The 27837-nt window shown below is 39.9% G+C and overlaps 1 protein-coding gene across 2 annotated transcripts in view; it reads left to right on the top strand.

The window, feature by feature from the left end:
- The window catches only part of LOC132278712 (uncharacterized), a 63493-nt gene extending 36222 nt beyond the window's left edge, over positions 1 to 27271 (top strand). For both annotated transcript variants that reach the window (XM_059780570.1, XM_059780571.1), the window contains exons 3-5: positions 26041 to 26099; positions 26188 to 26777; positions 26866 to 27271. In XM_059780570.1, the coding sequence (XP_059636553.1) occupies positions 26041 to 26099; positions 26188 to 26777; positions 26866 to 27184 (968 nt within the window). In that variant the 3' untranslated portion in view covers positions 27185 to 27271. The remainder of the gene's footprint in view (positions 1 to 26040; positions 26100 to 26187; positions 26778 to 26865) is intronic.
- Positions 27272 to 27837: the final 566 nt, after the last annotated feature.

Here is a 27837-nt window from a genome sequence, read left to right as displayed (position 1 = left end):
ACAAGGAATCACTAAGTTGAGTTGTCCCCAAACCTGAAACCTTAGTGGATGAACCATTATCAAGAGTAACACTTTGAGAAGGAGGTACAGAATTAAAATCAGATAGAAGAGAAGAACATCGTCATATGATCGGATGCTCCAGTGTCTATGATCCAAGGAGTGCGAGTGGAAGACAATAGACATGTGTGTGCAATACCTGACTGGGTAAAGGTAGCTGTGGAAGATGAATTAGATGCTTGCTTATAAGATAAAAACTGAGTATACTTATCACGTGGAACAAGGACCGTATCTGATTCAACTACGTTGTGAGATCCAGAAGCAACATTATTCAGAGAGGAGGAAACTTGATTTGCATAACTAGATGGTTTGCTATGAAGGTCCCAACAAAAATTCACAGTATGATTAGAAAGACCACAATGAGTACATTTTCGTAATTCCCTGCCACGACCACGTCCTCCCCGTGAATCACGACCACCACATGTGGAGTGTCCCCTACGACCTCCACGGTAAGCATTATGTTCACCCTTTGAAACTACCAATGCCGAACGCTCAACACACTGCCCAGTATTCAAATTTGAGGTGTCACTTGCAAGTGTAGCGCGCTAAAGTCGAGAAAACACATCAGCAAGAGATGGAAGTGTGGGACTGCCTATAATCTGTGCACGAAAAGACTCATATGCTGATGACAAACCAATAAAAAAGGGACAACATTAAAGTCCTCACGTTGTTGTTACATACTTCGAACATCAGCAGTAAGGGGCTGATACATATTCAGCTCCTCACAGACTCTCATAACTTAGGAATAATACTCTTCTATACTGTGATTACCTTGTTCAAGATTGAAGTACTGCTTACAGAGCTCATAAACACGACTGATATTATCTGTCCCAGAATACAATTGTTGCAATCTGTCCCATATCTCCTTGGCAGTATCCAAATAAAGTAAAGTTGAACTGATTTGGGGTTCAATACTGTTTAACATCACCGAGATGATCTGGGCATCTTCCTTTTCCCATGCATAAAAAGAAGCATCAGTTTCCTTGAGTTTATCTTTAGTTAGATGAGTACCAAGACCTCTACCTCGTCCCAGTCACAAGCAACGGCCGAATCAATAGTCAGCGACCTCTACAACTTCCGGCCAAAAAACGCGAATCGATGAACCTCACCTCTGTAAATCAAGACGGTAGATGTCGGCGAGCTCGCTGACGACAAACGAGGCAGAGACGACGACGAACAAGCTTCAGATCTGACGACGACGAACGAGGCTTCAGATCTGACGACGGTGAACGATGAGCTGCCGGCGACAACGAACGAGGCAAAGACACCAACACCACAAACGCGATTCCGATCGCGATTCCGATCTTATACAAGAACAACACAATTACAGTCTCTCACACCCATGAATTCGTGTTGCTCGATACCTTGTTCAAAATCATGAGAGAGAGAAAGAGAGAGAGAGAGCAGACAATTAACTTGTATAGTCGACATAAGCCCTAATAAGCCTATGTAGGCTTATATAAAGGATACAAGTCTTATTTAATAACACAAGGGCCCTACCAACTATATGTAATTATATAATGACCCAACATATATATATATATATATATATATAAAACATTCTAACAATTGCCACCCTAACATTCCTTTAGAGAATCAAGTTTAGTGACTGAGTTGGCACTTCCACAGTTCAAAAGGCCCAGGCCTCAATTCAATGCTTTGACTGTGTACAACATGAGGACGAGTTAAATACATAACGTGCAATGTGAACTTCATGTTGCTGGGTTTCGGTTGGATCTGCCTGCTGTCTTGTATTCTTGTGGCTGTACGAACCAGATGTTGTGGGCCAACAAGGATGATTGGCCGACGTACAAGCGAGGCAAGTGAAATCAACCATATTCACAACACAGATGACGTGGTGCTTCACGCCACATTGGCCGCGGGCATTCATACGGCTAAAGAGATTTTAAGGAGGGGGATCAAATAGGAAATTTCAACGGGACGGAGAAGGCCAATTATTGAATTGGTGGCCGATTCCCCAACTGCAACTTGCGTCCATTGAAATTATTGCCATTACGGCTTCGTCATATTTGCCAACATAAGAAAGAAGCTATGCTGAACCACTCCTTGGGAACGATGGACAAACCTTCATAGCATTGTAAGAATAAATAAGGCTCGTATAGACCTGCCTCAATCCCCTAGAAGGAGTGATTAAGCCCTGCTCATGCATACAGTTTTTTTTCCCGCCGCACTCACATCCAGTATTACTGGCGGTATCCACCGATACGTCAAGCCCATCCACAGCTCTCTCTGCTTGAGTTGTTAGCGATCCGCACCACAAGGACGTCAAAAGTTTACTACAATCATATGATTAGATGTTCCAGAATCAATGATCCATGGTTTAAATAACTTGTTGGGGCTTTAGGGGCTCCGAGTCTTGGTTCGTTCAATCCTTTGTTGATTGTTGGCATTCTTTTGTTCTTCTTTTTGCCTTTCGTTTTGGAGTTGTTGGCCTGAACTGATAACACTAAGGAAGAAAAGAGCGTAAACCCGGTCGGCTAAGAATCAGTGAACATATCGACCATTGGCAATGGAATATTTGAAAGATAGAGCATCCTACAACTATGTCCCCTCACAGTGTTAAATAGTGAGAGAGGAAAGCAAAGCTTCCCTTTCGAACCAGTTTAAGTTGTTCCAAAAGCTATTCCAATTGGCTACTTTGCCACTGCTTACTCCCTAACATAGGGTGATTTTCACCTCGAATTTCTATTCTAAAGTCTTCCAGCATCTCATCGAGGAATTGGTTGGAGGAATCCCTGGCCGCTTCTCAACCGTAAAAGGTGAAAATTTCAAGCAAGTTGTGCAAGTCAGATAGTTTTGATCGACAAACCTACGAGCAGGAAAGGGGAGAGGGAAGTTCAAAACTTCAACTAAATCTCATCAATTGAGCTTCATCATCTATTTCAAAGATATATCGTATAATAATAGGTGAGAGTATCTGGTTGTGTGGGAGAATACAGACGTTGGTTCGAATCATCAAATCTAAGGCATGGGATACCAAAAGATAGAGCATCTTATTAGTTGTCCCCTCACAGTGTTAAATTGGGAAAGTGGAAAGCAAAGCTTCCCTTTCGAACTAGGAAGAAAAGAGTGCGAACCCTGTCAGCTAAGAATCAAGGAACGTATCGACCACTGGCAATGGGATATTCGACTTGAACTGAAATGGCTTCCATGGAACTGCTGATAAGCCCCAAGCTCGCGTTCGCAAAAGGGTCCTCCTCTCCTTTTTGACACTTTGCATTACACATTAGAACTGAGCGCCAACTTTCTGCGTACCTCAGAGGAGGGTTTACAATCCAACAATGATTGCGAAAAATTTATGATCCTGATCCCTGCAGTAACATCTTTCCGCTCTGGATATCCCAAAGGTTTGCCTACCTACTAGCCGTTTTTGGTTGTTAATTTCGTCTTGACATCTCAGGGCAAGTGAAGGAAAGGTATTGATTTGACAGAAACATTCAAATATTGCAATCAGCATGGGCTTAGTAGCAACGTGGAGGTCCAGGACCTTTAAGCTGTGCTTGTGGTTTCCCTTGGAAGTCTATTTGGCGCTCTAAAGTACCCCTTAAGGTGGTCTTCTTTGCTTGGACTTCTATCTTGGGTAGGATTTTAACCCAGGATAATTTGAGGAGGAATTAGGTGGTGGTTAATCGTTGTTACTTGTGCCTGCACGATGAGGAAACAGTTGATCACCTTCTGTTGCATTGCAGCATGGCTAGAGACTGTTGGGATTTGATGATTGGGTTATTTGGGGTCCCTTGGGTTATGCCCTGTTCCTCTAGAGGGTTGATTGAGGCTTAAAGAGGTTTCTCGGTTAGGGCTCTCATTTAGGATGCTTGGAGGGCTACGCCTCTCTGTATTTGGTGGTGCATTTGGCTCGAGAGAAATCGGAGATATTTCGATGAAAAGGAGAAGCCTATTTCTATGCTTAAGTTCTCCATTATTTTCACTCTTTTTTGTTGGGTCTCAGGGAGAGATTATCGATCTGTAGAGGAGATTGTTATTTTTTTTTGGCCTCTTTGAAGGCTTGGGGCATTTTTGGCCTCTTTGAAGGCTTGAGACGTTTTTTTGGCCTTTTTGTTTCTTTGGGATTCGCTCCCCTTTTGAGCGCTTTTTATAAAATCCTATATATATATATATATATATATATATATATAAAGCTATGCCTGTGGCCTGAGGATGGCGGACAAATTCCTACTAAACTGAGATTAAGGAAGAAAATCTATTTAGTTCTACCAGAATCCTTTTTGAATCTGTAAATAAGGTGACATCTACCTAACGAAGACCCTTTCTACGTTTTAAGACAGAAGTTAAGGAACTATGGGGATGGAGGGCAAGCGCTGCGCCCTCCTTCTAGGACGTTCCCCTTTTTACCTGATAAAGCCATGATCACTGGTTACACGATTAAAGGAACTCAGGGATGCACTCAGTTCGACCACATCTACACTATTTTGAACCTAGTTATAGGTTCTGGCACGCCCGCCTCATCAAACCGCGACCAAGTCTATCTTTCGGAGAAAGGGGGTAAACATTTCGCAGATGGAAAGTGCAATTCCCAAAACAAACCTATCATTTTGACTCTATCCTTTATTGTTCCTTTACGGGGCTTCGTGCTCACCCCTTATGGAAGAAGAGATAGGGATTGAGAAAAGAATGATGTGGAATCTTCTTCTTTTTTTTTTCTTTTTTTTTTTTAGGGATTGGGTTGGTGTCTACTCTCTAGTGTTCTAGGCAAGCTAAGCTGTACAACCAAAAAGTATCAAAGTCATCGGCATTAGCCGCCTATTCACTAGGAAGAAATTGCTCTCATATGGCTTCCACAAAGACAAAAGTAGGCAGATCACGCCTGATATTGAAAAGTACATTCCTATCCTAGTTGGCAGAGTGAAGGTGGTGTTAAGTGCATTTCGTGTGGTTCCAGGTGCCGTCTCGTCATGGACTTTTTCTCTCTTCTAAGAACTTTCTTATGTAGTCTTGTGTTGCTTGGCATCTTCCTTGTGGGTCCGGGCTTGGTGCACCTGAGAACTGGATCGAGCACCTTCTGCTACTGTGTCTGCCTTCTCCCACTAAACCCTCTGTTTGTTCTCAATCATTCCACCGCTTCTTTCGGCAGGCAAAAGCCAAGCATTAAGGGCTGACAGTCTCACCATAACCAAGAAAGACACACATAGCATAACGGGCCCAAGTCATCCACGTAGCGTAGCTGAGCAAAAAATTCTCTATTTTATGGGTTCGTCTGTCCTCCCGTGCCAAATTTGGTAAGCATCTGGTCAAGAAGACCATTTAAGGATTAAGGATCAATCTTGTCCCTAACTCTTTAACCAACGACAGTGGCTTTCCACTTATTATTGGGGTTGGCAGGTGCTTCAACGGGTTGGATGCAAGACGCTTAGTGATTCCACCTCTATCTGGATAAAGTGATGCAAAATGGAATGGCGGATAAAGTTATGAAAGGCCAAGGATCTTCTTTAGTACCCAAGTAAACCTCAAATAATGTTTCTAGTGTCAATCAATGACAAATTGATTGCCCTTCTCAAACCAGGTTCTAACCGAATGGAGCGCGGAGCCAATGAGTTCAGTTGAACAACGTAACGAATCTAAGGGCGGGATCAAGCTTGAAAGGAATGGACCGGTGTAGTACGATAGAACACTACTCATAGACAATGCTTAAAAAGACACTACTATACCCTTCCTTGAGCTACAAAGTTCCTCCCTGAGTCCATGATTATTAATGTTCATGGTAGCGATTGCCAAATGGATGTACCAGTTATAATGCTACCCCTGTTTCCGAACTGAGCGAGAGGTCTTGCGAAGGAATTCGCATATGCCATATCCCACTCACAGGGGCAAGTGAAGCAAAAACTGTCTTGTATAGGAAGGCGCTTTGTTCATATGTATCTCGAACCATCACTATTATTAACAAAGAAAGCTTAACCCACTCATGTAAAGTCTCATTTTGACTCTTGCCTTATCTAAATACTGGTATTTGGACTATCTGATCACCGACCCTCAGCTCTTCAATTTTGAGGGCCATCCCGTGTCCTCTTAATAACTGAATTGGCAAGAAGGGGGTCAAATAAAGACAAAAGGGATATGTCAGTGACCTAGCACGCCCGTTTTCCCTTATATCACAAGCAAGATGACGGATCGACGCCTTTCCCAGCGAATTATTCTCTGAGAAGAGCTACTTCTGAAGCCCTCGAAGATAGGATCACCTGGCACAAAAAACAATAGAAGTAACCGCTTCTTGCAAGCTAAAAACCTCTATCCAAACGAGCACAAATCGTTCTCCAATGTGGTATCAAACTCCATTCCTTACTTTGGAGATCTACATAAGAATGTCAGGCAGGGTTCTCAGAAAGTAGAAACCTTCGGGATTCAGCAGAAGGAAGACTAGAACATCTGGGCAAGGGTATCCACGGGTTATCGAGAGAAATTACATAACGAAATAGGATACAGGCTCAGAGCGTTAGAGCCAAGCCATCATCCTCCTCGTCATCCTCGTTGTCGTTGTCATCTCTGCTTAGAAGTTTTGAATGTGAATGTTTTATTAATGTTTTTGGAAAGATTTCTGGTTTGTTCATTTGCTCCCCAAGAGATTGACTTTGTGTTGCGGTTCGACTCCGATAGCTAGCCAGCTTCTTTTTCTCTATTGCTCTTTTCCCAGTATGTCTCGTGATGAGTTAAATTTCCACTGAGAAAGTCCTCTTCACGTAGAAATGCTGGGAATGGGATTCAGCCAACTCTAGTGAGCTTTAGCCAAATCACCCACTCACTTTCGCTTGTCATCATTTTGGTGCGTGACTAAAGCCTTCTTTGAAGAAATATTGAATTGGTGTTCAATTCTAAGGGCATTAGCTAAAACCAAATCAATTGCAGCGAAAGGGTCACGACTCCACTACTCATGATCTACCTACTAATCTTAGAGCTGTATCAGTTGCTATTGCTTTGGATTTGGGTCGGAGATAGCTCTCCCTTCCCACCACTACAAGAAATTGACTTTTTACAAAAAGCCATTTGCGTTGTAAAAAGTAATTTACAACGTACAAATAGTGTGTTCTTGAAACAAGGGGTATCTTTCTTCTTTTACAAAGTATCTCACATCTTGTAAAAAGTATCCCATTTTTACAAGATGTGAGATACTTTGTAAAAGAAGAAGGATACCCCTTGTAAAAGTATTATCTACAACATTCCATAGTGGATTGTTAATGGTGTTTGTAGTCACAAGGTGTTTTACATGTTGTAAATAATTTTTTGAACAAGGTTTCAAGCCTGTTGTAAATAGCCCAACAAACAATTACAAGGGTTATATGTTTGTTATAATTGCACATATTCACAAGGTCTTATTTCACGTTGTAATTATCTTAATTGTTGGATATTTACAAGGCTCACTTACATGTTGTAATTTTTTTTTTTAAAAAAAAAAAATAATAAATAAAATAATTTCGTCCATTATCTTCCTGTACATACTTTAACCCTTAACACGCTAATAATAATTTAGAAAACCAATCAAATAACTATATACAAGCATAACAAACTGCAAAATACATGATATACTACAAAAAATTCTTAAACATGCACTTCACATTAATGCAAACAATTAACAATTCAAATTTTAGTTCAAGATCAATTGCAATGAAAATCAATATCTCAAACTACAACAAAATATATATATATATATATATATATATTAACTGTAGATAGTCAGCTAAAATTATGTCGAGTGATTCTGGAACTTATTAGCGGAGCTTCTTATGCAACCACGATCCTTCAAGAGCTTTAAAATGGGTGATCTTGTTCATGCAAAAGGAATGATATATAATAATTAAATCAACTTGATATAATATAAAAAAGTATCCAAAGAAGTTCGATCAACTTGATATACTATTGTCAACATATATGTCTATAATCAACATATTATTAATATTGCAATAGATTTCCTCAATCATATACTGCAACAAAGTTTACAAACCACAATTGAAGGCCATCCAATCAACATTATTTTCTATGAATGCATGTATCTGAGCAATTTAAAGGAAGACGAATAACTTGTAATTTCAATTATGGTGATTTCTAATGGCCTAGTGCAAATACATAAAATACCAGCAATTTCAACTTGCAAGCAATCACTTAGCCAGTGGTTTCCATACAATCTGAAAAACAAACTGTCTCATGAACTTTACGATAACTACAATGGTCTTTCCACTCAACTCTAAAATGCGAAAATGAAAAAAAAAAATGAAAAAAAAAAAAAAAAAAAAGGTTAGTTTCATTAATGTTTAACCTCTACATTTAGTCAGTCATAAAAAAATTTAATTAGTTTTGCACAAAGTTGAATCACACCCAAGTAAAAGCTGGAAAATTGTTTTGCTAAGAAAGAGATCAGAAAGAAAGAACATCATAGTAAGCTGAAAAAAGCAACTTAACTGATGAAAAATCAAAATAATAATAATATTAAATGCAAGGTAATCTATACCTATAGCTATTGAACAATTTAAAAGCATAACCATTAACACTTTAGGCGTAAAATATGAATAAATGAAAAGCTCACCAACAACAATTGTAATAAGACCTTCGCCAACTTTCTCCATTGCCTTGGGTATATGCTCACCAATCTCTCTTTCTTCATTTGCTGATATTAACAAAATGTTAGTCCTATAATAATCCCTCTACCATCCCACAACCTAATATTCTGTATCAAGAAACAAATACAGGAAATAAAGACAAAATTAGTTTTTGTCAAAAACTATATTCCAAATTCAAGTAAACAATCAAAGCTTTCAAAACCCTAAAAAATTAATGAAACAATCCCCATTTCATATTTGCAACAAAAACACAATCTTCAAGAATTTAAATTTAACAATCAACAATCTTCAAGAAATGAAATTGAACAATCCCATCATGCTAACTAATTCCAATTGAATTCAAGATTGATTTCAGCCAAAAATTATCATTCCCAGTAAATCAACCCTAAATGAAAGCAACAACACATAAAACCAAAAAAAGAAAAGTGCAATAACCCGTTTGGGATTTTTCATCGGTGTGGCCTTGATCTAAACTCTCTCCAAAAAAATAAATTCCATCCTTCATGGCAAAATTTGAGAATGCACTTTCCAAATACCTAAGGCATACCTTTATGGAGAACAACAATTTTATACTCATGGCAACAATTTAATAGTCGTAATAACTCTTAATGAATCAAACATCTTTTTCGCATGCACTGACACAAAATAAATTTGTATTGAATAAAATAACAAAAAGTCGCATATAAATAATAACAAAAATTACTCTAAGAGAGCCAAAATGTAGTAGTTTTACTTCTTATCCTTCATTTGGGCTTCTAATATGCTTTTGTTTTAACTCTGACTATTCTCAACCATGTGAATTTATTTGCATAGGTAAAGATTGCCAACGATACACTTCTATGTGTAAATATATATATATATATATATATATATATATATTATTGAGTTTGAATTTAAGCATTAAAGAAGCAATAATAAAAGGAATAGATAATTTTAGTTGTTTTATATATATGCATTGGGTCTTGTAATAACTTTGCTCATTAATAGAGACAATTTTAGTTATTTTATATAAGAGGAGCACCAAGATATGGAGTTTGAATTTCTTCAGTAAATAACTTAATTTATTTATCCAACTTTATTAATCTTTATGAAATTAAGACCCAATTAATAGAAAATAGTGTTAGGCTTAAAGTTTCCCACATAAGGCCTATTAAGTTCTTAGTGTGAGATATATAAACTTAATTGGAAGTTCTAAAAAAATTCACTATTCATAGTCAGTTTTCTCTTAGGCCTAGTTTGGTGTGATGGAATGGAATGACCATTCCACTTTCTCATTCCCTTTCTCTTGTTTGGTGTGTCACATTAAAAGTGGAATGGCCATTCCCTGGAATGCTCATTCCAGCTTTTAGATAGAATGACCATTCCTCTTCTGGACTTGTGGAATGGCGATTCCATTCCCATTAAATTAAAATAATAAAATGAAAAGACAAAAAAACCCATAGGCATTCTTCTCATACAGATCTAGCTCTCTCCATCTCTCCTCTCTCACTATGTGACGGTACACCCTCTCTCTCTCTTCTCTTTCTCTCTTCACACTGCACTGCCACATGATCCAATAGTTTTGCAGCCAATCCTTATGCCTTAGACTTGTTGGCCACTGACCATGTCCATCAAACAATTGATATAGAAAGTAGCAATGAGGACAGCTCGAGACAAACCTGAAGGAGACTTGTGTCTGGCAGGTGTGTACCCTATGTGAATCTTGTTTATGGATTGGTGTGGGTGGAGATGTTGTTTCAGAGCGTGTGGCTCAGAAAGAGCAAGGCAAATAACCAGATGCGTGGGGTGAATTTGACGTGATGGTCAGCCTTGATTTGTAACATTATCACAAAGTTCAATCCAAAACGGACATCGCTCTCTAATTTTATTATATAATAAGAATATGTTGTTCAGTTTTAATATAACTGATATATTAATATCAAGGATATTTTAGAGAAACTAATTAACAAATCATTCCATTCTAACTTTTTATTTGATCTAACCAAACATAGGAATGAGAATGGTTATTCCATTCTCTATTTGCATCCAAACAGTGGAATGAGAATGGTTATTCCATTCCTACATCATTTCCGTTCCATTCTTGCACACTAAACATGGCCTTAATAACTTCAGTCCATTCATCCTAGAGGTGAAAAAATATATGTCATTAATTTGTAAACTGAATTTGCTCCAGCTCTGACTTACTTCGTAGTAAGAATTAACTACAGAACATGTATAGCACCCATTAAATGTTGTGTAATTCACTTTACAAGTTCATAGCTTCATCATGCTTTTGAATCCAAAACCACCTAATTTGCTAGTTTTCCACTTTCCCCTTCAATCTTTTACCACCAGTCCACCACTGACTTGAAAGTCTTGAATGATTGAATCTCTAAATAAGAAATTCTAAAGCTAGCATTCGGTTTATAACTTAAATGCAAAAATTGACACCCAAAAAAAAAAAAGAAAAGAGAAAAGGGGAAAAAATAAGAATTTCAGCTCTGACTTACTACGTACTAAGAATTAACAACAGAACATGTATAACACCCATTAAATGTTGTGTAATTCACTTTACAAGTTCATAGCTTCATCATGGTTTTGAATCCAAAACCACCTAATTTGCTAGTTTTCCACTTTTCCCTTCAATCTTTTACCACTGATCCACCACTGACTTGAAAGTCTTGAATGATTGAATCTTTAAATAAGAAATTCTAAAGCTAGCATTCAGTTTATAACTTAAATGCAAACGTTGACACCCAAAAAAAAAAAAAAAAAAAATGAGATGTAATCATGCAGATGAAGGGAGAGAAAAGAAGAACCCGAGGTGCACCAGAGGTTCGCAATCATCATTCATCACCCAAGGGCCAAGGCTATCAGCCTATCACGATCAATGATTCGATGGTTCTGAGTCTGAGAGTCACCTTGAAGTTGAAGGCTTGAAACCCTCTTTGCTCTTCGAGTCTAAATGAGGAAAGTGAGGCTATTTGCGGCTGCCTTAATTTGTTTGGGGGCCCAACTATATAGTCTAAATTAATTATATATTTTTTATATATGGTAACTTTCTCGCTTGGATGACGTCACTAGGGGCGATTTCACCATACTAGGGGTGATATTGGGGCGACTGCAGAAATTTTAGGTTAGAGATGAAATCTTTCCTTGAGATTACAAGGATACCAAGGATCTCGCTTGGAGTGGATGTGAAGACAGCGATTCCTCACCGAGGGCTGTCGTTGTATATCAACGGGGAGTTTGTGGAAGGAAGAAAGACGGTGCTTTCATCTTGCCTGGTTGGACGATTCGACAAGGAGGTTGGGGGGTGTGGTCGAGTGGAGGAATGGGCGGCGTGGGCATAGAATACGTCATGTGGGGTGGGGGTAATGCCCTTATCCAACTCGCTGTTTGTTTTCAGGTTTCCTTCTTAGGTAGAGGCTCAACAGGTGTTGAAGGAAGGCCGACGATAGTGGTGTTCTGCAACTTTGAGGATCGACGAGTGGTCTTTCAGGGTCGGTTGTTGTGGTGTTCTTAGAGACAGAGGTCCCAAACAGATTCGGTTGTTCGGACTTCCTCTGCATCTATGGTGTCAAGCCTTTTTTGTTGAAGTGGGGGAGTTATGTGGTGGATATGTGAGAGTTGATGCAGATGAGACAAGGGATGCCGAAAGCATTCGGGTCACAGTGAGAAATGGTTCAGCTTGTCCGAAGTTTGTGTTCATTCATGATAACACCTTCTGCTACAAGGTCGCGATTTGGGAAAAAATCTTGCCGGAGCTTGTTCTCTCAACGGAGAGTTTAGAAGGTAGCGATGGGTTACATCTAATGACGGAGTAAGAATGGACTAAGATCCTTAGTAAAAGGGAGAAAGGGGTGCTTGAGATCCAACAATGGCTGAAGGAGAGAGAGGTTCAAAGGGCTGTGTAGTGGAGGTACTAGGGGTGCATCTCCAGATTCTTCTCCTTATCCTTATCTTCATTTTGGGGTTGGTGATAAGATTGGGAGGGACTGTGATTCTGATTGGGCTGAGGTTGGTGGTAGTTTGGGCTGGAAGGTGTTAAGGCAGGCCAAGGGTGAGTCTTTAAGCCAATATAGGCGTAGTTTGAATAATGGGATCATCAAGCCCAAGCCTAATAGAGTATTGGCTAGGTCTGGGCCTCGGACCCCCCACACTAAAAGATGGGTACAGAGAGGGCCCAATTCCTTATCCATCTCTTTTTTAAATAATAAGCCTGGTCCAAATGTTTCATTGGGGCTAAGTATTGAAGGACAAGCCCAAGTCCAGGCCAGTCTCAGGTTCTTTCTTCTTCACAGCGAGACTCGCCCAGGATTTTGTCATCTGTTAATAGACACTGGTCTTCGTATGAGAAAGCGAAGTGGAGGAAGATGAGTGCAAGTATAGCCGGTCGCTATGGTTCTCGATGGATCCGTAATAAAAAACAGAAGTGGGTAGCACGCTCTCATACCTTCAATTATCCCGGTTTGACCTCAGTTTCTCATCCTCAAAGCTCTCTTTCTGCTCCTTTTTCTTCTTCTACTCCTTTATGTGGGGTGTTGAGAAGTGGTGGTGGCGTGGAGGATGGTTCTGTTCAATAGTGGGATTTTTCTGGGTCTATTGTTCTACGGATTGATGAGTCAGTGATTGATGTTTCAAAAGATACGTCTGGAAGTGTAGGTTGTTCTAATGGGTTGACAGTTTGCGTGGGAAGAGATCTTCACTTCAAGTTGACAGACGATTCAACTGTGGCTTTGCTCAAAGAGCTTAGGCTTTTTGTTGCTTTGAAAGGTTTAAACAGTTTACCATCCAATTCTGAGGCGAATGACGTTCATAGTTTGATGACGGTTAATCCAGATGATTCTGGAATAGAGTTGGATATGCAGTTGAATACGTACAGGAACGACAAGGAGAGTGAGGGGGAAGAGAATGGAGATTGGGTTTCTTCTCAGCAGGTCTGTTCTAATGATTTTTATCCTTGGATGGAAATGGATCAAACTGATGTGGACATAGTGGAACCTTTGGCAGTTGTGCGGCCCGATTGTTTAGCGACGACTAATGATCTGGGTATGGAATAGGTGATTGAGAATATTAGCGTGGTCAGTGAAGCCTTGGGTGTCTCTTCAGAGGGTAATGATGATCGAACTTTGTCCATTCCTCATGCAATAGTGGTAGCAAATGATAATACAGAGACCTTTCAGGGCACAAAAGAAGTTAAAAATAGAAAACATTTAACGTATCGGAAAGGCGAATAGGAGTTCAAGAACCTCATTTCCTATATTAAATATGAGGGGAAGGATGGGGTGACTAAAGAAAGGGGAAGGACCAGAAGTGGGAAATGGGGAGAAGGGGAGATGATCGTTTTTGGTTCTTAATGAAGTTACGAATTATTACGTGGAACGTTCGTGGTCTAAATGATCCGGACAAAAGAATGGTGGTCAAGGTAGCTGTGAGGAAGTGGAGTGCCCATGTTGTATGCTTGCAAGAAACTAAGATGGCCTCTATTACCAGCGGGGTGGTTAGGAGCCTTTGGGGAGGAAGGTTCATGGAATGGGAAGCATTAAATGCCTCCGGCACCTTGGGCGGAATTCTACTTACGTGGGATCGAAGGTGGTTGTCAAGGACGAACATTTGGAATGAAATCTACTCTTTGTCATGTGTGTTCCAGACGAAGGAAGATAATTTAAGTTGGGTCTTTTCTGGAGTTTATGGCCCAGTCATTGATAGTGACAGACCAGCCTTTTAGGAAGAGCTCTGCTACGTTAAGGGATTGTGGTCATTGCCTTGGTGTTTAGGCGAGGATTTTAATTCTGTTAGGTCTCCGTTTGAGAGGTCCATAGGGGGTAGGTGGTCCTTGGAGATGACCCAATTTTCAAAATTTATTGATCATCACTTTCTATTTGATCTGCCACTGGAAGGGGCAGCCTTTACTTGGTCTTATGGCAGGGATCCGGTTACTTTTTTTAAGGCTGGATAGATTCCTGATTTCTGGGGAGTGGGAAGAGAAATTCCTGAATGTTATTCAGGCAACTCTGGTTAGGGTGACATCTGATCATGTGCCCTTAGTTCTTGATTACGGAGGGTTGAGATCAATTCCGCTTTGAAAATATGTGGCTGAGATCTGAGGACTTCCAAAGGAAAGTCAAGTCTTGGTGGGGGGAGGCAACTTTTACAAGCTCTGCTAGCTTTGTGTTAGCTAGGAAGTTTCAGATTCTCAAAACTGAGCTTAAGAGGTGGAACAAAGAGGTGTTTGGGAATCTTGAATGGAAGAAGAATAGATTTCTAACTGATATAGCTGAGCTTGATCGTCTTGATTAGTTGGGGCAGGATGTGGAGTCTTGGCGCTTTAGGAAAGCCTCTTGTTAGGTGATTTTTGCTGAGATTGCTGCTATGGAGGAGATTTCGTGGCGTTAGAAATCTCGGGCATTGTGGCTAAAAGGAAACCGCGATACAAAATTCTTTCATAGGCTTGCTAACGCTCACAGAAGATGTAATCACATCGGGCGTATCTGTGTGAATGGTTCAGAGTTGTGGAGAGAGTATGAGATGTGGGGGGGAATAGCTTCTTTCTATTAACAGCTTTACATTGAGACTTTGGGATGGAGACCTAAGCTTGATGGTCTTCAATTTAATACTATTTCTGCGCTAGATAGTGACAGGCTTGAGGTTCCATTCACTGAAGAAAAAGTGCTTAAGGCGTTATCAAGTTGTAATGGGGATAAAGCTCCACGACCAAATGGGTTTACTATGCGGTTTCTCAAGGAGAGCTGGGAGGTGGTGTGCAGTGAGGTGATGGGCACCTTTCACTAATTTCATTCTCATGGCATATTTGAGAAATCATTGAACGCATCTTTTATTGCCCTTATTCCTAAGAAGGGCGGTGCATCTAATATTAAGGACTTTCGGTTAATCAGCTTAGTGGGATGCATGTACAAGCTTATTGCCAAGGTTCTTGTTCTTAGGATGAGTAATGTTTTGGATGGAATTATTTCAGAGTTACATAATGCTTTTGTTGGAGGACGATAAATCTTGGATTCTGTTCTTATTGCAGGGGAATGTGTTGACTCTAGGTGGAAGGAAGGGGGGGGGGGGGGTTTCCTGGCATCTTATGCAAACTCGACATCGAGAAAGCCTATGATTATGTTAATTAGAAGTTTCTGCTTTACTTGCTTCGGAGGATGGGGTTCAGAGATTGGTGGATAAAATGGATCGAAACTTTTATTTCGTCTATTATGTTATCTGCGCTAGTGAACGGATCTCCTACTGGTTTCTTTGTGAACTTGCAAGGTTTAAGACAAAGAGACCCCTTATAGTCTTTTTTTATTTATTTTTTGATAAGTAGTCTTTTTTATTCCTTATTGTCAGGAGAGATTGAGCAAATTAATGAGAAGAGCAGAGGATTTGGGTTACATCAGGGGGTTTAGATTCGACAGAGATGTTGCACATCAGATAGAGATCTCCTATTTGTTGTTTGCGGATGATACCTTGGTTTTTTGTGATGCCGATGTCTCTCAATTCAGATATTTGACGTGCATTCTTGTTTGTTTCCAAGCGGTTTCTGGGCTTAAGATCAATGTTGGAAAGAGTTTGGTTGTCTTAGTGGGGGATGTTCCAGATATTTCCTCCTTAGCTGCAGTTCTAGGGTGTGGAGTGGGTGTTTTTCCTCTTCCTTATTTGGGATTGCCTTTGGGAGTTTCCTCTAGGAGGGTGGGGACCCGGTGATTAATAGGTATGAGGAGATTGGCAGGATGGAAAAAACAGTATCTTTCAAAGGGGGGGAAGGTCACTCTTATTAAGAGTACTCTCTCGTTCCTTCCCACCTACTTTTTATCTTTGTTTCAAATCCCATGATCTGCTCCTGAAAGGATTGAAAAAATTCAGAGGGACTTTCTATGGGGTGGGAGAGGAGAGGAGTTCAAGTATCATCTTGTTAATTGGGAGCAAGTTTGCAAACCTTTGAAAATAGGCGGTTTAGGCATTCGAAAGCTAGTCCCTTTTAATAGAGCTTTATTAGGAAAGTGGTTATGGAGATTCGGTAAAGAATGACATTGCTAGTGGAGAAGGGTTGTCTCGTGTCGTTTTGGGGAAGAGAGAGGGGGTTGATCCTCCCGTCCAGTCTCTGTTACGGGAGGCGTTAGCCCATGGAAATTCATTCGGAAAAGTTGGGATGTTTTTTCCTCACATATTAAATTCAAATTCATTTAGAAGGTTTGTTTTCAGGCTGTTTCTGGTTTGAGAATAACGTGGGCAAGAGTGTGCTTGTCCCTGTGGGGGTGGTTTAGGAGATGGGCTTGCCTTTGGGCGTCTCGTCAAGGAGGGTGGGAAGTTGGGACCCGGTGATTGAGTGCTTCAAGAGAAGGTTGGCTGGGTGGAAAAATTAATATCTTTCGAAGGGAGGAAAAGTTACGTTGGTGAAGAGCACTATTTCCAGCCTTCCAACTTATTTCCTTTCGCTGTTCGTGATTCCCTCTTCTGTTGTTAGGAGACTTGAGATGATTCAACGTAACTTCCTTTGGGGCGGTCGGGGGGAGGAGTTTAAGTATCATCTTGTTCGGTGAGAGGAGGTTTACAAGCCTTCAAGTCGGGAGGTCTTGGGATTCGGAGATTGGCCCCTTTCAACAGGGTTCTCCTTGGCAAGTGGCTCTGGAAATTTGGCGGGGAAAGACATAGATTATGAAGGAAGGTTGTTTCATGTCGGTTTAGGGAGGAGAGAGGGGGTTGTTCTGCTAGGCCGGCTAGATCTGCTGTCAGCGTGGGGGTGTGGCATTTCATTAGGAAGGGATGGGATGAGTTCTCTAAGCATATTAGATTTAGAGTTCGGGAAAGACGGAATGTCCGGTTTTGGGAGGATGCTTGGTCTTCCTTTGTCTCGCCGGTTCCCAAGGTTGTTTAAGATTGTTGTGGATAGTCATGCTTTGGTTGCTAACTGCTATCGCATTGATAGCGGTAGGTTGTCTTGGGATGTTCAATTCCGACGAGCCTTTTATGATTCGGAGTTGGATGATGTTAATGGCTTGTTGGATTTTTTGTATCCACAGGAGGTGAATGGCACTGGGTCGGATTTCTCGACTTGGGTGCCTTCTTCACAGGTGACTTTTCAGGTTCGGTCCTTCTTTTTCTGTCTTTCCAGTTTTCAGGGCTCCTCCTTCCTGTGGAAAACGGTTTGGCACTCGAAGGCTCTTCTTAGGGTGGCTTTCTTCGCCTGGACTGCTGCTTGGGGTAAGATCCTGAACAATTTGAGGAAGAGAAGACATATCATTGTAATCGGTGCTGTCAGTGTATGATCGATGGAGAGTCTGTGGATTACCTTCTCTTGCACTGCCCAGTGGCTCATGACTGTTGGAGTCTTATGTTGGGTCTTTTTGGCGTCTAGTGGGTTATGCCCCGAATCTCATGGGGCTTGATTGATATTTGGAGGGGCCAAAGGGTGGGGGCTTGTGTTCGCGTTTTCTGGAGGGTGACTCCTCTGTGTATTTGGTGGTGCCTCTGGAAAGAATGGAATAAATGATCCTTTGTTAGGGAGGAGATACCCATTGGGGCGTTAAAGTACTCTATTATTTGTTTTCTTTTTAGTTAGGGTATGGTGAGAGATTGTTCATCTATTGATAAAATCATGGACTTTTTGGGTCTTTGGGTCTATAAGTTGTCCCTTTTTCTCTTTGTTTCTGCCTTTTCGGCTTTTGTATAGCTCTTGGGATGCGTTCCCCTTTTGAATGTTTTCTAATACATCTTTACTTATCAAAAAAAATAAAATTCAAGGTTCGTGATGGTAGGCATGTTCGATTTTGGGAAAATTTATGGTGTGGAGATCAGTTGTTGTCTCATTCCTTTCCTAGACTTTATAGTATTGCCGAAAATAAGCACGCTTACGTAATTAACTGTTATCGGCTTGATAGCAGTGGGATGTGCATTTTAGGCGTTCTTTTCACGATTGGGAGATGGAAGAAGCATGCGTTTTTTTGGATCTGTTGTATAGACAGAAGGGTGTTGGCAGAGGTTGTGACGATATTTTGTGGCTCCCTTCAACCCATGGTAGATATGGTGTCCGATCCATGTTCTTGTGTTTGTCCAGTTTCGTTGGTCATGATTTTCCATGGAAGTCTATATAGCACTCTAAAGCTCCACTTAGAGTCGTATTCTTTGTTTGGACTGCCACCTGGGGAAAGATTTTGACATTGGATAATTTGAGAAAGAGAGGTAACACCATTGTTAACTGGTGCTGTCTATGTAAAAGACGGTGAGTCCGTGGATAACATTCTTATGCACTATCTTGTGGCGTACGATTGTTGGAATCTCATCTTCAACATTTTTGGCGTTCATTGGGTAATGCCTAAGCACTCTATACAATTGATTAACGCATGTAGAAGATGCCCAGTCAAAGGTCATGCCCGTGATTATTGGAGGATAGTTCCACACTGTGTTTGGTGGTGTATTTGGAGAGAGAGAAATAACAAAAATTTTAAAGGAAAGGAATCATCTCTAGCAAATTTAAAAATTCATATTCTTCATTCTCTTTTCTGTTATGTAAGAGGAAGCGCTTGCTCTTCAATTGATGACTTATTTAATCTATTGGACTCTATTGGTCCTTAGGTCCATTTTTTGTTTTGTGTATTAGGGACGCGTTCCCCTTTGAACGCTTTTTTAATATATTTTTACTTATCAAAAAAATATATATATAGTAAAAAAAAAATGTTTTTTTTAAGGGCCCCCCCCTTTCCCCTCCCTCCGCCCCTGCGTATGTCAAGGATACAAAGAGAGCCGAGGCAGTAGGAAGAGAGATGAAAGAGAGTCGTGGGTCGTGCAATTACAAAAATACTTAAGACGCTGGCGACAGACATATGTGCGCGATAAATTGAATTAAAATTAGTGCGGAAAAATTTCAAATTACTTTACAACATGCTCAAAACGTTGTATGTTTTTCAATTTGACAACATACATGGAAGCATGTTGTAAAATTTCCTTTTGACAAGGTGTAATTTTGCATGTTGTAAATACCTCGTTGTAAATAATCATTTTTCTTGTAGTGAGCTCCTGAATGTGAAGTTTTTTTTTTATTCCTACGGTCTTGGCCTGAATCAACCTTCGTAAAGATGCAAAAGGTGTTGTTAAAGAAGTCAGTCTTTGATTGCAAACTTCTTGGCCGTTGATATAGGAGGTAATGTTGTAAGGTATAAAACGGAAGCGAAGAGAGATATAAAATAAGTAAAACACACAGATATTACGTGGTTCAGCCACTAGAGCCTACATCCATAACACAAAGAGCCCAAAAGGGCTACATTACTTTTACAATACTCTCTCACATCATATACAATACAATAGTGGAGGCTCCTTTATATAGGAGAAGAAGAAATGAGAATGGAAAAAGATAGAAAATAGGAAACAAGGAGGATTTTTCTTCACTGATTACTCTATAACATCAAATCTTCAATAATAGGAAACAACATCAATTACAAAAAGATTTTCCTCCATCGATTTCTCTATTAAATCTTCAATACTCCCCCTCAAGTTGGAGCATTAATGCCCAACATGTTATTGAGATGACGAGTAACAAGTGTGAATAATGAAGAGAGAAGACGAAGAACAACGCTACCGAACACACCGACAACCCAAACAAGTGAACAAAAAACTGCCGGAGATATGGCTAAGGCGAGGACAATGCTACCGAACACACCGATAGCCCAAACAAGTCGATAAAAACTGCTGGAGACACAGCAAAGGCGAAGACAATACTACCAAACACACCGGCAGCCCAAACAAGTCAATAAAAACTGCCGGAGACATGGCAAAGGCAAATAACATTACTCAGGCAGCCCAAACAAGTCACAAAGCACCGAGAAACCCTTAGCGACATTTCAGATGCGAAGGAAATACCTCAAAATATGTGTCCGGACCTAGGAAGAGAAATTAGGCTTTGTACCATGTTGTAAAGCATAAAACGAAAGCGAAGATATATATAAAATAAGTAAAACACACAGATATTACGTGGTTCAGTCACTAGGGCTTACATCCACAGTACAAAGAGCCCAAAGGGCTACATCACTTTTATAATACTCTCTCAAATCATAAACAATACAATGGTGGAGGCTCCTTTATATAGGAGAAGAAGTTATGAGAATGGAAAGAGATAGAAAATAGGAATCAAGAAGGATTTTTCTCCACTGATTACTCTATAACATCAAATCTTCAATAATAGGAAACAACATCAATTACTAAAAGATTTTCCTCCACTTATTTCTCCATTAAGTCTTCAATAGGTAAGATAGTTTTTCGATAAACCTCCGGATCGAGACTTGGGATGCCCTGAAGAAGGAGCTGAATGGTTCGGGACTTGCCTTTTGCCACATTTTTTTCTGCTTCATGGATCCCTTACTTTCATGTATTGATTTATGAACGGAATATCCCCTCTCCTCTTCCCCAGTGGGGCAGGTAATTCCCATCTCCAGAAGGGGCTAAGAATTGTAATTGCGAACATCTCTCCTCTAGAAAAGCTTGTGGAAGCAGAATGGGTTCGAGCTCGATATGATCCACACCCAAAACTACAAGCTTGAATGACCCTACCAAACTCTTTTTAAAAAGTAGGCTCGTTGAGACCTCACTCCGTTCCTTAGCTAGAACAATTAGATTAGGCGGGCTTTTAATTAAGGATAGCGCTGAGGCGGCACACAAAGATGTCAAAAAACCCGTGACTATGGGAGTAGTTGGTGTGTAAGTTCCTCCTACCTCTCGGATCAAAAGTGAGAGGCATGGGGGTTTTAAGCATCTCTGGACAGATTTACTCCCAATGACAAGGATCCTCTATTTGAAATTTGAAGCAGAGAAAGATCAGAAAATAGGAATGGAGTGATTTCGGCTTAGAGCGGCCAAGCTCACTTCCAGCCGTCAGATGGTCTATCAAAATCAGCAAGCCTTTCTCTTTCTCATTGACCTTTGACCACAGTTCTAGTAAGAAGCTAGCAGTGACTGTATTCATAATAAGGAGATTTCCATTGCTAAGTCTCGGACCCATCTTCCACAAATGAGAACTTCCCTCGAAATAATGGCTATTGATGCAGAAGAAAGTCAATCATTAGGAAATAAGGTAGCAATCTCATATTATATACCCTGGGGATAGAGATCGAAGAGCCAAGGGAGTAGTACATCATCAGGTATCGTCCCCAATTAATGATACAAAAAGTCTTTGATTAGTTTGAATGAAAAAGTGCATATTTGACTTCCTGCTCAGTTGGTTGGCTTGGGCCACTGCTAGAATGAGTCAATTTCAGAACTGGCGCCAGATCCTGCTCCTTCTGTACATGCTCAGACTCAGTAGGTGGGCTTTTAATTAAGGATAGCGCTGAGGCGGCACACAAAGATGTCAAAAAACTTGTGATTGTGAGTTGTTGGCGTGTAAGTTCCTCCTACCTCTCGGATCAAAAGTGAGAGGCATGGGGGTTTTAAGCATCTCTGGACAGATTTACTCCCACTGACAAGGATCCTCTATTTGAAATTTGAAGCAGAGAAAGATCAGAAAATAGGAATGGAGTGACTTCGGCTTAGAGCGGCCGAGCTCACTTCCAGCCGTCTGATGGTCTATCAAAATCAGCAAGCCTTTCTCTTTCTCATTGACCTTTGACCACAGTTCTAGGAAGAAGCTAGCAGTGACTCTACTCATAATAAGGAGATTTCCATTGCTAAGCCTCGGACCCATCTTCCACAAATGAGAACTTCCTTCGCAATAATGTCTATTGATGCAGAAGAAAGTCAATCATTAGGAAATAAGGTAGCAATCTCATATTATATACCCTGGGGATAGAGATCGAAGAGTTGAGGGAGTAGTACGTCATCAGGTATAATCCCCAATTAATGATACAAAAAGTCTTTGGTTAGTTTGAATGAGAAGTGCGTATTTGACTTCCTGCTCAGTTGGCTGGCTTGGGCCACTGCTAGAATGAGTCAATTTCAGAACTGGCACCAGATCCTGCTCCTTCTGTACATGCTCATACTCGTCATCAGAGTCAGCATAATCTAGCTGCTCCTTTTCCTTTGTTGTTTTCTTGGGCTTCGGTCCAGTTTGTTGAGTTCATATGAAAAAAATGGTCTGAAAGTGTTGTGGAGGAAACCCCTCCAGGGCTGTTGGCTAAGTGAGGGCCAACTTAGTCCATCTTTAGTCCATCTTGGTAGGAGCGATGAAGGCTGGGTTGTCATGAGATGCAGTTAGAGCCCTGTTGAGGAGATGCAGTCATATTCATCACTGTAAGAATTGGGTTCAAGCTTTCCCTAGCCTCTTCTCATCAACGGACTCCTGCGTATTGATTCATTATTGACTAAACGGGAAATGCTTGCTTCGAAGTCAATTCTTACTCAGGGTTGCAAATGAGCCAAGTTGAGCCGAGCTTTAGGCAGCTCAGGCTTGGCTCACCCAAGTCAAAGAGGTGCTTGGCCTTGGCTCGGCTGAGCATGGCCTAGCCAGGCTCGAGCTCGGCTCGACTTGTGATCGTATGTGGGTGTGTATGTGTGTGTGTGTATATATATATATATATCAATCAACTGAATTGAGGAATCATTTTGGAACAGAAATACGCCACCATCAATTCCATATTAAACACTCATCTTCCATATTCTTCATAGTCTCTCCTTCACCAACTTTAAATTCATCAATGTTCCATATATCATATTTATCAACAATATTATCAGAGGAAATCAAGTGAGAGAGAGAGGGAGGAGAGAAAGGGGTACAAACATACCTAACCTTATGTCGCACTAGGAGTAGAAGACAGTCACCTAAGTAGTAGAAGGATGGTGCACAAACATGATTTCCGTTGCAGATACGCTAGTGGGGTTGGAGAAGCATGTTGCAACATCTTACGGCTAGTTTTTTTCGGGTTTGTTTTTTATCTAATCGTTGAGAAATTAAAATGTCAATCCAACAGGTGAGATGAATCTATGATTTAATCAGTGGGCTACTAAATTAAATGAGTTTCTAAATGCCCAAATACTAATTGGGCCAATGAATGAACCAACGAAAAATATATATGAATTTGGCTAGATTTCTATATTTTGGCTATTTTAAAATACAATACATATATATGTATATAATTATATATATTTATGTAAACGAGCCTGTTCACGAGCTCACGAGCCGAGCTTAACATTGTTCAAGCTCGTCTTGTTTACTAAATGAGCCTGAAAATTGAGCTCGAGCCCTAGCCTCTTCTCATCAACGGACTCCTGCGTATTCATTCATTACCGACTAAACGGGAAATGCTTGCTTCGAAGTCAATTCTTACTCAGGGTTGCAAATGAGCCAAGTCGAGCCGAGCTTTAGGCAGCTCAGGCTTGGCTCTCCCAAGTCAAAGAGGTGCTTGGCCTTGGCTCGGCTGAGCATGGCCTAGCTCGGCTCGACTTGTGATCGTATGTGGGTGTGTATGTGTGTGTGTGTGTATATATATATATATATCAATCAACTGAATTGAGGAATCATTTTGGAACAGAAATACGCCACCATCAGTTCCATATTAAACACTCATCTTCCATATTCTTCATAGTCTCTCCTTCACCAACATTAAATTCATCAATGTTCCATATATCATATTTATCAACAATATTATCAGAGGAAATCAAGTGAGAGAGAGAGGGAGGAGAGAAAGGGGTACAAACAGACCTAACCTTATGTCGCACTAGGAGTAGAAGACAGTCACCTGAGTAGTAGAAGGATGGTGCACAAACATGATTTCCGTTGCAGATACGCTAGTGGGGTTGGAGAAGCATGTTGCAACATCTTACGGCTAGTTTTTTTCGGGTTTGTTTTTTATCTAATCGTTGAGAAATTAAAATGTCAATCCAACAGGTGAGACGAATCTATGATTTAATCAGTGGGCTACTAAATTAAATGAGTTTCTAAATGCCCAAATACTAATTGGGCCAATGAATGGACCAACGAAAAATATATATGAATTTGGCTAGATTTCTATATTTTGGCTATTTTAAAATACAATACATATATATGTATATAATTATATATATTTATGTAAACGAGCCTGTTCACGAGCTCACGAGCCGAGCTTAACATTGTTCAAGTTCGTCTTGTTTACTAAATGAGCCTGAAAATTGAGCTCGAGCCCTAGCCTCTTCTCATCAACGGACTCCTGCGTATTCATTCATTACCGACTAAAAGGGAAATGCTTGCTTCGAAGTCAATTCTTACTCAGGGTTGCAAATGAGCCAAGTCGAGCCGAGCTTTAGGCAGCTCAGGCTTGGCTCTCCCAAGTCAAAGAGGTGCTTGGCCTTGGCTCGGCTGAGCATGGCCTAGCCAGGCTCGAGCTCGGCTCGACTTGTGATTGTATGTGGGTGTGTATGTGTGTGTGTGTGTATATATATATATATCAATCAACTGAATTGAGGAATCATTTTGGAACAGAAATACGCCACCATCAGTTCCATATTAAACACTCATCTTCCATATTCTTCATATACTCTCCTTCACCAACTTTAAATTCATCAATGTTCCATATATCATATTTATCAACAATATTATCAGAGGAAATCAAGTGAGAGAGAGAGGGAGGAGAGGAAGGGGTACAAACAGACCTAACCTTATGTCGCACTAGGAGTAGAAGACAGTCACCTGAGTAGTAGAAGGGTGGTGCACAAACATGATTTCCGTTGCAGATACGCTAGTGGGGTTGGAGAAGCATGTCGCAACATCTTACGGCTAGTTTTTCGGGTTTGTTTTTTATCTAATCGTTGAGAAATTAAAATGTCAATCCAACAGGTGAGATGAATCTATGATTTAATCAGTGGGCTACTAAATTAAATGAGTTTCTAAATGCCCAAATACTAATTGGGCCAATGAATGGACAAACGAAAAATATATATGAATTTGGCTAGATTTCTATATTTTGGCTATTTTAAAATACAATACATATATATGTATATAATTATATATATTTATGTAAACGAGCCTGTTCACGAGCTCACGAGCCGAGCTTAACATTGTTCAAGCTTGTCTTGTTTACTAAATGAGCCTGAAAATTGAGCTCGAGCTTGGTTCATTTACTGAACGAACGAGCCCGAGCTTTTAACGAGCAGAGCTTAAGTTTTCCATGAACGGCTCGGTTCATTTGCAGCCCTATTCTTACTCTTGCTCCGCTCTTGATTACTATGATTCACATTTTGAGCAGGCATTAATACATCTATTGGAGAATTTCCATCTAATGACCAGTTGTAAAGGTCAAATTACAAGCTTTTATTGCTATCATTCCCAAAAATCAAATTCCATGCTTGTTTTGGTTCCGTTGCTAGTTTAGAAAAATGAAGATGGAAGTCCGTAATGAAAACATATTGTTCAGAGCTTGATACATAAAAACAATCAAGAAAGATTTTGGCTTCATGTGTTTAAAAAGTTTTTCTATTCATTGCTATATTTTAGTGATGTTTTTATATTATGTCTCCTTAGGAATTCTTGAACATGCGGAGATTGCCCTTCGCATCAAGAAAGGAATGCCTCCAAAATCCGTAAGTTCAACATCTTTATAATTTTTATTTTTTATATAATTATAATTATTCTTTTAACTATATATATTGTTTGACCATTAAACAACAGGATTTAAGTGGTTTCAAACATCTTTTTCTTGTGGAGAAGCACAACATAATATTAGAAAATTATGGGTTGTACAAAAAGGGCAACACTGATTGGAATGTGGCTGGGGGTTCCAAGTTGAGATATATCTCAATAGAAGACTTCATGTGGTGGTTCTATAGGATTCCTGGAAAGTACAACAAAGGGATTTATAATTACATGTTTAAGCAACAAATTTATGTTTTGGAGAATTGTGCTTTTACTGTATTAGAACACCCAGTAATCATCTGTTCTTGGCAACCACCATTCGACGGGTGGTACAAGTTAAATGTTTCTGGGTTTTTTAAGGAAAATCTTGATGGGACCATAGAAGCTTCTTGTGGACAAGTACTCAGAGATTCTTGGGGAATGGTTTTGGAAAGGTTCCATAAGCCACTTCCTGATGCGACATCTAGAGATGAAGCTTTCATACTTGGAGTGCATCATGGGATATATGAAATTCTACAAAGGAGATCGGAAGCAAAGAACATTATTTTGGAGATTGACCATAAAATAATTTTCAACGTGCTAAGTCGTTTTCAGCATCTACGCTTTGACCATAGGGAACTTTATTTGTAAGCTTTTAGTATAAAGTTTCAGTTTAGACTTTAATTTTATATTCCCGTTTCCAATTATATTGATATAAAAATTATTTTTATGCAGGGAAATTTTTACTTTGTTGTCAAAATTTGACAAATATGAAATTTCGTTTCGATATTCTCAAGGAAATGGGCTAGCTAAAAGAGTTGCTTATATAGCTTCACATCTGACTATGGGACAGAGTTTTCCCACAGGCGACAAAGGTTATGAAACACAAGTCAAGTGTGATCAATGGAAGATTCCACGATATGAGATCGCCCTGGAAAAAAGGAATGAAGTTGAAGAATCGTGCGATGAGGATATTGAGGGAGAGAACAGGAGTCGCATTGGTTTTCCGGGAGATCTGTTGCGGAAATTTGCTGATGGAGAACCACTCTGGTAGGAGTTGGACGAGATTGAGGAGTGAGAAAGGGGTAGGAAAATTTGAGAGAAAAGGTTTTGTAATCTGAATTTGAATTTTTTTTTTTTTTTAATTAATTTTTCTTCCCTAGTTGGTACTTCTGAAAATTATTTAATTGGCCCAAGCTTGGTCCATAATTAAAATTAATACAAGTAGAAAGCAATCTAGAAAGGTAGAAGAAAATATAGGAATGAGGTCTTGGGGCTTACAGTCACCAATACTCATGATTTTATATTTATGTATTTATGGAGATATATGTATGTTTGGGTTAATTTAATTATAAGGAATTATTAATAATTAAATTAGAGAACCCCTGACTTCCCTTTGGGAAGTAAGAGGCCGATACCGCTAGGTTACTGGCCCGTTGGTGAATTTGAATTTTTAATAAACCAAATGGTTGTAAACCCCCTTGCAGTTTCAAAAAATTGCAAAATACCCCCCTCTACTATTTTCTTTGTCAACAAACATCCTCAATTTACAAACTGTTGCAAATTACCTCAATTGACTTATGGAATTTTGAATTTTGTTGTTAAAGTAGTCACAGCATGAATTGATTGTTTTGACAAAAGTTGTCTCATGCATCTTACACTTGTAGTCCATTTCTTCTAATGAAGTACTCGAGTGTCAATCTAGGA

The sequence above is a fragment of the Cornus florida genome, unplaced genomic scaffold (genome assembly GCF_030987335.1).
Source record: "Cornus florida cultivar Cherokee Brave unplaced genomic scaffold, ASM3098733v1 CherokeeBrave_3.0.0_Hap2_Chr10, whole genome shotgun sequence".
NCBI lineage: Eukaryota > Viridiplantae > Streptophyta > Magnoliopsida > Cornales > Cornaceae > Cornus > Cornus florida.
This window is presented reverse-complemented; position numbering and strand designations above follow the sequence as displayed.